The following is a 10,311-nucleotide window of genomic DNA, read 5'->3' as shown; positions in this document are numbered from 1 at the left end:
AAGGAGAATGAGATTCTGATTGGTGAATAATATTTTCTAGTGAAAAATTCACCAATCACACTCTTTGCTTTCTCTCGACGTTGAATGAATTATCTGCAGTGTCAACGGGCTTTTATAAAGCATAAAGCTAGACTATCTCGTCTAAATGAAATCAAAATTGTGCGGTTAATAAATCATCTTCAGCAAGTTTCACGTTCCACAGAAATAAGCAGCGGAAAGTGTACTTATTAGCTATAAAATAAATAAATAAACTTCTATCTTGATTGAACCAGAACATTGATTAATACTTTTTTTTCTAATTTTCCTTTTATTAAACCGGGAAAGAATTATAAATCTTTAAAATAGAGATTTAATTACTGTCCATAGGTTTAAAAAAATGTTTAAGTGGAATTGGATTCCTAACTTAATCTTAGTTTCCAGAGCTAAATTATCTAGAAGGTTTCATGTTACAAATTTTAGATTCATATTTATTATTGTAAACTTTTCTGTTTTAGAATGTTTTAAAATTCTTATTTCTTTAGCCCTGCTGTTTATTATCCAAAAATCTATACCAAAACTGGAGATAAAGGTAAACAGACTATTTTATGTTTTATATTAAAATTTTAAACAATAATAATACGATGAATAATCAGGATAAAGCGAATTGCAAATAGTTTTGTACCCTGTTTTTCATTTAAAAATAAAACATGTTATCTTCTTGGAATCTGGATCTGTTGTATTTGCTGTTATAGATTGAGATGGCATTTCATTGTTTAACTCTTTTACCTATTTACCTTTTTTTCCCCTATATTACTGCTAAGAAACCATTCTCGTTGAAATACGTATTTGACCATAAAAATATTGAAAAAAAGTGTTTTGTTATATTGCGATCTATGTTTAAGTATGTATCTGTATACCCTTTTCCTTCCAAATAGAGCAACAACAAGAAAATCCCTCTCCTTGAAATAAGCATTTGACCATAGGAATATAGGAAAGAATAATTTAGCGTTATGTAATTTCCGGACTATTTAACAACGCAGAATCTGGGCAGATTTCCGTATAGTGATCTGGGCAACTTCCGGGCAGTGGCCCGCGAGAAACTAAAAAAAAAACATCACAGAAAGGGACAAACTCGAAAGGTATAACTCGCAACCACTCCCCGGGCAAATATCTACAGGTTTTTATTAAAAAAATTGCAAGTTTAAAATCTAGTTGGCACGACAGATCACGATACGGAAATATTCCCCCGAGTCTTTCCCGCACCCTTTTTACTAACACAGTCAGTTGTTAGAGATCTCAAAGATCTATCAATGCTATCATTTTAAATTATTTAATGATTTCTTTTTTAAGGAACATCTTCAACTTTTACTGGGGAAAGAAGATATAAAGATGATGACATTTTTGAAGCTCTAGGTACCACTGATGAATTAACAAGTGCAATTGGATTTGCAAGAGAATTTTTGCCAGATAGTTGTCAAAATATTAACATTCAACTACAAGAAGTATGTTTTTAGTGAATTGTTTATTTTAAATAATTATTTATTGCTTTTGCTATTCGTGTTTTTTTTTTTTAATATTCTTTAGTGATGTTTATTTCTTCTCAAAACTTCAACAGGTGCAGTGTATTATTCAAGATCTAGCTGCATCTGTTGCAACTCCAAAAAGTTCTCAAAAAGCTTATCATGAAGGTTATCTATTTTATTTTTAACTTTTTTTAATTATTTTTCTTTTTCATCTTTAAACATAGTGTCACTATGTCACTTTATACGAGTAGTATTTATTGGTACTACTTCTAGCATTTTAGCCTGTGTTTTTTATTTTATACAAATGAAATATTTTATTTAGTAGTAATTGTTTTGCTTTATATTTTTACTGTATTACTTTGACATGCAATGAATACTATTATACTGTTGAAATACTTCATTTACTCTACATAAATTTATTGTTACTGATAATTTTACTTAATATTTTTAAAATATAATGGTTTACCAGTGCATAAAATTTATTGTTCAGGTGTAAACAGAGATGAAAAAAGATTTTGAATTAAAAATAAATAGTTTTTTATATACATACAACTGCTGCTTGAGGTCTTGCTGGCACTAAAAAACTAATCTCAGATAAAAAATATTTTATTCTTGTTTGTTCTCTAAACATATTTAAAGTTGAATGTAATTTATAATTGCTTATGTAGTATAAAAAGTATGTATGAAAAAATTAAGAATATTATCAGATAATAAAATATTATTTTATTATTATCTTTATTTTGAACCTGTTTACATTGTAAGGCTCTAGGATCAATTATTACTATTGACAACAGAATCACTCCTGAAATAAAAAACTGACTCTATTTGGCGAATAGGGCTGTCTATGGGCTGAGAACATTTATTAAATCTAGGTTTCTTTCTCTACAAAACTTTTGTCCGGCCAGTCTTGACATACGCCTCTGAAGCTTGGACAATGACAAAACTGGAGGAAAATTGTATCGCAATTTTTGAGAGAAAGATTTTGCGGGGCATGCTTGGTGGTGTAAATTAAAACAATAACTGGAGAAGGAGATTTAACTTTGAACTGTACAAGATTTATAAGCAACCTGATATTATTAAATACATAAAAATAAATAGAATGAATTAGATTGTCCACTTGATTCGAATGAGTGACGACAACACAATAAAAAAGATACAGCTTTTTAGACCTACTGGAAAAAGAAAGCGGGGAACGCCGCGGTTGAGATGAGCTGACTCAGTGGAGTCTGATTGTCTCACAATTAATGAAAAAAATTGGAGATCAAAGATAAATAAGAAGTCGTCCTGGAGAAATCTTCAGAGGAAGGCATTGGCTGACATTGGGCTGTCTGGCCAACTATGATGATGATGATGATAACATTGTAAAGTTCAGACGTCCTTCTAAATAATAATATAATTTTGCTTGACCATAAAAAATGAAGAATGTTATCAGATAATAAAATCTTATTTGCTGAAAAAATTGCAAAGTATATTTTTAAAAAAATTGGTTCACATTCAGTCCTAAAACTGATACTTTTATGAACCAAAATATTATCAAGTTGCTTTAAATTTGATATGATGTTTATTTTGAGCCTGTTTACCTTGTAAGGTTTTCAGTTTAATCTAGCTTTATAAGAATAAGAGTATTCTTTTTTATGATGCAGTTCTATAGTATTTAATGAAAAATGGAGGTAATATTCCAGATTTAAAACAGGAAGTTTCTTTTATCAATAAGCAACGTCATTAATGCAACTTTCCAAGTCGCTTCATGTTTATTATTTGTTATTATTTCAATTAAACTATGCTGAAGTATTTTCTTGTTGAAAATTTATTTTCTAAATATATCTTTTGTATAATATATGTTTAATGGTAAAAAACTGGATTAAAGAAAAAGTGCATAGAATGGTTAACTGTTTAGTTAACCATTGTATGCTGTTTTTTATTATTATTACTTCATTTCGTCTTAAAAAATAAAATTGTCTCTCTTGTTGTACTTTTACTATAGCCATATTATATTATTTTGGATTAACGCTGTATTTTATGATTTAGCCAAAACTAAATTTCCTCCTGAACATGTTGATGTGTTAGAAAATTGGATTGATGAACATACTAAAACTCTTCCACCTTTAAATAATTTTATTCTCCCTGTAAGTATTTAAATGTAACTTTTACTGAATTTTTATTTGCTTAATATATTAATTGATGCATAATTTTATTAGTTACTTGCATTTTTATTTGTAGTCTGGAGGACCTGGTAGTGCAGCACTTCATATTGCTAGATCTATTTGTAGGCGAGCTGAGCGACGGTAAATATTTTTAACTTATTTTCAGTCAAAATTTTGAAATATTAGTGCTTGTTTTAATTTTATTTTTTCTGCATTAATTTTGTTTTGGAAAAATTTCATCACATGCTGCATTCTATTTCAAAATGTTTTTATACTGTCATCTTTCTGTCAATAACAAGCAAGATAAAACAATTGTCAACCATCAGTATTTCTTAGAAGATTTTTTTATTATTATTTCTGGTAAAGTCATAGAATATATTTTAATATAATTGGTGTAATTTTTTAAGATTACTTATATCCTCATATTAATATTTAAGTTCCAGTTTGCTACTTTTATAATTTTATATTTATCTGAAATTTTTATGTGAATTTGATGCACAAATTGCTTGATCATTAGCAATAGCAGAACTAGAACTGTTGCATAGATGACTTTAAGTAATTAAATCTCTTTTTTAGAAAATGGTTAAAGGATGTGAAAGTAAAATAATGGAGAATAATTAACTTGAAAAAGATTTGAACCTCATTAAAAAATTGACCACTCATACTTTAAATTATAGTAATGAAAAAGATAAAAATTTAAAAATTAGAGGAATGATCAATCATGCTTTAAGTTATATCAAATATTTTTTTATATTTTTTTTTATATAAAAATCAGAAATAAAATTCAATTAACAGTTTTAGATATAAGAAATTCTGATAATTAAATTTCTGTGATACTCTTTTTTATTTTTGATGATGAAGGACTATCAAAATTTACAACTGTTCAACTATATGTGTATCTCTATATTTGATCCCATATATTTTTTATTAGAGTTGTTCCTCTTGTGAGAGATCATGAGGTTGATGAAGCACCCATGCGATACTTAAACAGGTAAATTTTACATTATATTGATACAGTATATATAAAATTAATTAATTTCTAAATGTAACGAAGTATTAATGCTGTACTTAGTTTCAGTTTAAAATATTATCGTAAATTTTTTTTTTGTAACTGCATTCCTATTAAATTTTTACATAGAAAAAAAATTTCATTTCTACGTACCTGTAATGAATTGTGTTTATTTGATGAATAGAAATTGAATAATTTAATAAATTTAAATTTATTTTTGACAAATTTAAAGTATAAATGTTTTTGTTCTTTTAATCAGCATAAATACTGTTATATGAATGCACTTTACTTGATGTTACTGTATTTGTAGTAATGATTCTATTAATTCCTAATTTTTTTGTTTTTTAAAGATTTCACCTTAGGGTTTTTGCATTTAGAGTCGTCTGAAATTAAAAAAATTTATGTTCTATTTGAAAATCAAACTTTACGCAAGAAATACATATGCATTTATTTGGAATTTAAGTTCTTCTGCATTTTTGTATACAATTCTTCAGATAAAAAAGATATGTAATCTTTTGTGATGTAAAGCTAGAAATTCAAAAATTATGTTGAGCAGTTAAAATTAAAATGTAACATGATGAATGTTATTAATCACACAATTTTGAACTGAATGAAAAAGCAAAAAAAAAAACGGTTTAAAAACTGAAAATTTTTACATTTTATGTAGTGTATTTTCATTGATCTAGCATACTTCTTTTAATGTTAATTAGTAGCACACAAAAAAATTTTAGAAAATTTTCATTGCTGAGGAGTTGAATTATCTTTTTTATGATTACAATTAACAATTTTTGAAGAGGGCAAACATAATGGTTTCTTTTGTAATTATCAAATCATTTTAAATACATTGCAATGTCATTATAGACATTACATATTTCCTAGCTTTTAAAATTTCTTTAATTTCATAAATTTAATTTTTTTAATTATTATTAATCCGATTTTAATTGAAGTATATAATTTTTATCACATTTTATAAAAAGCTAATCTAAATATTTTATTCTCTTCTTAACAGTCAATGTAACGACTTTTTTTTTTAATTCAATATATATTTATCACTCATTAATTCACTGTCATGACTAAATCGAACATGAAAATTTATTTTTAACTCTTTATATCTGAAGCTGTTGTATTCTTCTAACCACAAAAACATTTCAGTTACAAGGTTATATTAATTGTCACGATCTTTTTAGTGATCATGTTATAGCCAAATTATTTTAAATCTAATATTAATAACATGGGGTTGCCTTTGTTTACAGCTATCTTATCTATTGATAAATTGTCAACTATGGATCTTTTCCCATGCTCCCAAATGTTTGTTAGGAACTATACAGTCACTTTTTATTTAAAATTCTTGGCATTACGACAGTCGGGTTTTAGATGCCCAATGGCCTCTCAGTCTGACCATTAATAATTTTACAAAATGTCTTTGTGTTGATAATGCATTCATCTCTTTATCTGATGCTTATTATTTTTTATAAATTTTATTTGGCCAATATAAAAATATTCCTTGAATAAAAGTAATTAATGTTTGATATATCTGTGGATTATCCTTTCCTTTTACAAAAACAATGTACAACAAGAATTTACTATAACCACGCATTTATAAAACTATTAAAAATCAAGTTTTATCAGCACGCAATTGAAAGAATTGCTACCACAAACCTGTACCAAAACAAAGAAAAATTTTGAATGTCAGAATTGGAAAATAATTGTATGCATAAAGATTAATTTTTTGGATTGTTATAAAATTTAAGAAGTGGTGTTAAGCGCTAGCATATTTTAATGCACTTTATATCAATTCAAAAAAAAATTTAAGGTGTGGAATTTTATGTTCAAATTCATTTTGTTTTTTATCACCAAATTTATATTATTGAGCTAATGAATTGTTTTTTATTACTGTCCATTGAATGTTTAAAATGAAACTGTACCAGCCATTTCTGCACTTGTTATATCTTACTACTTTTGACCTTGTGTTTGGTGTTAACATTATTTTGAATCTTTTAAATTCTACATTATCTACCCTTATCTAATTAAGTTTCTGAACGACTAATTTTTGTGTGCAATACATCATTTATTTTATTTTATTTATGTATTTTTTATGGTTAGGCTGAGTGGTTATTTGTTTACTATTACCGAAATTGCTGTTTTAGTTTCTAAAAAGATATTGTTTATTAAACTTGTGTAAATAATTTTATCTATTTTATTTATTTTTTATGTTTAAACTGGGTGAATATTTGTTGTCAAAATCTCTAATAATTTAATTATAATTAGTTAATTGTACATTATTAAATAATTATTTATTAAATTTTAATTTGACCTTTGATTTGTTTTTATGTTTAGGCTCAGTGATTATTTGTTTACTGTTGCGAGAGTCTCTGGTCTAGCTGCTGGTCGAGAAGAGTTTATTTATTGGCAACCTAAACCAAATTTAAAGAAAGAAAAATGATATACATCAAGTTTCTGTTTATTTATTTCCTAACTAACCACGTAAATTTATGAATAGTTAAGATTGTCATACATAAATTTTTTTTATTGATATTTATTCGAATTTTATACTTTTTATATTATCTTATAGAAATACTAATCGTATATATATTTTTAATTGCATTTATACTATAAATTAATATTTCTGTTGAGAAGTAAATGTGATAAAAGAATTTTACCACTTAAAATATGGTTTAAATTCATGCAACTTTGTATTTTATATTTTCTCCTTTTATTTTAATTTCTGTCAGATACTTTTGAAGGAATATACTTTAAAAGTGTTCTTTGAATTTTCAGAAAAGTTTTATTTAATGCTTTATAAAGTTTTACAAAGCATATATTTTCTCTTTTGGGAACATGGCATTCTACTTAGTGATTTGATTACTTATTAAATTTATCGTTCTATGAACAAAGATGAAAGATAACAAAAGAATCTCGTCTATCAATTTATGCAACAAAATTTATGTGATCTATTTCTAAGAAACTCACTTTTTTTTATAATACTCTGATTTTTCTCATATTCTTATTAAACTGCCGCTCAATTTTATGAATAGTTAAGAATTTGTTTTTCATAAGCATTTTGATTAATATTTAAACAGACATTATATTTCTTATATTATTTTAAAGGAATGCTTATTGCATATATCTTTAATTGCATTTATAATTTCATGTAACTTTGTATTTTATATTTTCTCCTTTTATTTCAATTTCTATCATATACTTTTGAAGGAATATACTTTAAAGTGTTCTTTGAATTTTCAGAAAAGTTTTATTTAATGCTTGATAAAGTTTTACAAAGCATTTATTTTCTCTTTTGAAAAATGAATAAAAGAATCTCATATATCAATTTATGCAACAAAATTAATGTGATCTTTTTCTAAGAAACCCACTTTTTTTCTTAATACTCTGATTTCTTATATTCAATGTGATAAGATAGACAAGTAAATGTGATAAAATAGTTTTATCTCATAAAATATGGTTTAATTTCAGGTTATTATGCATTTTAAAGTTTCTCTTTTTATTTCCATTTTTATCCCAAACTTTTCAAAAAAATATACTTTGAAGAGTTCTTTGGATTGTAAAAAACTTTTCTATATAATGCTTGATAAAGTTTTACAAAGCATTTATTTCCTGTTTGGGTTGACATGGCGTTCTACTTAGTGATGTTATTATTTATGAAATCTGTCTTTCTCTTTCTCATGCATTTTTGTTTTGAACAAAGATGAAAAATGAATAAAAGAATCTCTTCTATCAATTTATGCAACAAAATTAATATGATGTGCTTCTAAGAAACTTAATTTTTATAAGACTGCTTTTCTCAAATTCTTAATTAAATTGCCAAATCTGTGTTCATTGTACGTCTGTGTGCAGAGAGTTTTAAATATATAATGTGTTTTTCTGTTTATAGAACTTTTATATGACTTAAAAGAAAATGTTACTTTAAGTTATTGTGTAACTGGAAATACTGTTCTGAAATAGTTATCCTGTAACATAAAGGTCTTATGTAATGTAACGAATTCTGTTATCATTTAAAGTATATTAAAACTCTGTACTGTGAATGAATTTATTGATATTTTTATAAGATTTGTTAGGTCATTTGTATTTTTGAAGGATTTATAAATCTTTATAAAACATTTGTTGAAATAAATTATATTCTTTGTGCAATTACATTGTTTGTATTTAAATAATTTTCATAAAATTTGTAGAATGATTCTTTTTAAACTTATTTTCGAAAATTGAAAACAGAAAATTGTTGAAAGTTAATACCTCAGCTAAATTTAGAAGATAGAATGGTTTGAAAAAGAAGTTAGTTAGTCATTTTAAATGAGGAAGAGGTTGAAAGCCCCAATGGCTGTGTAAATGCTTTGGTTTCTCTTTATATATAGTTATTAAAAATTCTTTTGTAGGATCATCCTATAAGTTTTATTATGTTATGTTATAAAATATGAAAATTATTTTTGGCAGTTACAGACTTCCCTTATCAGTAAAAATAAGTATGTCCCAAACTCCTCCCATCTTAACAAAGTCTTAACACTCCTTTGTTTTTTTATTTAACTTTACCGTCTACTTAGTAATTTAATTTTAAGTTCAAATAAAAGATGTAATTTTGCATTGAATATAATTTAAATTTAATTTCGTTCTTTTCCTAGCATTTTTTTTTTGTTATTTTTTTCAATTAAAAAACATTATAAATAATAGGATTTTAGGGTATAACATAAATTTTTCTAATACTCTCTTGTCATTAAAATTTAGCAAATACACCCCTTAAAGTACTTTAATATATTAATGACTGCCTCAAAAATAATTGTCAATTGAAAAATCTGTCAAAGAAAAACGAAAAAATATGGTATTGTATGGTTTATTGCTTTCTGCTTAGTTTTCTAGAAATTTATTCTCAAGGTTTCAAAATTAGTTTCAAAGTTCATCAAATGATGGTGTTTTTATCTGAGAAAAACAAAGAAAAAATTTTTTAAAATAACCATTTGCAATTCCAAAGTGGTGCAGAAATAAAACAAATTTAATAGATAACCTATGCAAATATTTCAGTTGTAAGAATGTGACAAATATATTAAAAAATTATTTTATAGTTTTTCAAATTAAACCTTCTTATAACAACTTTTTTCACTAATTTTGAAACTTATTAAATAATCTGGTTTCTGACGTAAAACGTTATGAGCCATATATTTTTATCTTTTCCATTTTCTTTGAATTTATTTTAAATTGTCGATAATTTTTAGACATAAGGTAGTACCCTAAAGCAGCAGTTCCATATTTTTTCTGGAAACGGAACCCTAAATGATCGATCTTCTTTTGGCGGAACACCAATTTAATAAGTAAAGAAAGACTACTTATAATTTTGAAACTATTTGAGGTGTGGAAATAAATTAATTTTTCCCATCGTTTTAACAATAATAATTTTAAAATTAGGTGTTATGTCAGACGATTGAATTCACAGCCTTCTAGACTAGCTCTGAATTCGTATTTAGTTCGTGCATAAACGGAAAATGAATAAGATAAGTTGAAATATGGTTTTCATTGAAATGAAAAAGGGCTGTTGCAAATATTGAAAATGGCTATTAGAGAAACACATTTCTTTACAGTTGATTTCGATTATTTCCTTTGTATTAAAAAGTTTGATGGAAAATAATAATTCAATTATAAAAGAAAAAAATTA

At 25.5% G+C, this 10,311-nt stretch overlaps 1 protein-coding gene across 1 annotated transcript; it reads left to right on the top strand.

The window, feature by feature from the left end:
- Positions 1 to 200: 200 nt before the first annotated feature.
- Positions 201 to 8,801, top strand: LOC107438730 (corrinoid adenosyltransferase MMAB). The gene is made up of 8 exons (XM_016051071.4): positions 201 to 438; positions 522 to 568; positions 1,330 to 1,481; positions 1,595 to 1,667; positions 3,531 to 3,628; positions 3,723 to 3,787; positions 4,578 to 4,637; positions 6,993 to 8,801. The coding sequence occupies exons 1-8, from the start codon at positions 377 to 379 to the stop codon at positions 7,096 to 7,098; spliced, it is 663 nt and encodes a 220-aa protein (XP_015906557.1). The 5' UTR covers positions 201 to 376; the 3' UTR covers positions 7,099 to 8,801.
- Positions 8,802 to 10,311: the final 1,510 nt, after the last annotated feature.

This window comes from Parasteatoda tepidariorum, chromosome 3 (assembly GCF_982258835.1).
Source record: "Parasteatoda tepidariorum strain Cologne lab strain chromosome 3, Ptep-v5.0, whole genome shotgun sequence".
NCBI classification, from domain to species: domain Eukaryota; kingdom Metazoa; phylum Arthropoda; class Arachnida; order Araneae; family Theridiidae; genus Parasteatoda; species Parasteatoda tepidariorum.
The sequence above is the reverse complement of the archived record's forward strand: the minus strand, read 5'-3'. Positions and strand labels throughout refer to the sequence as shown.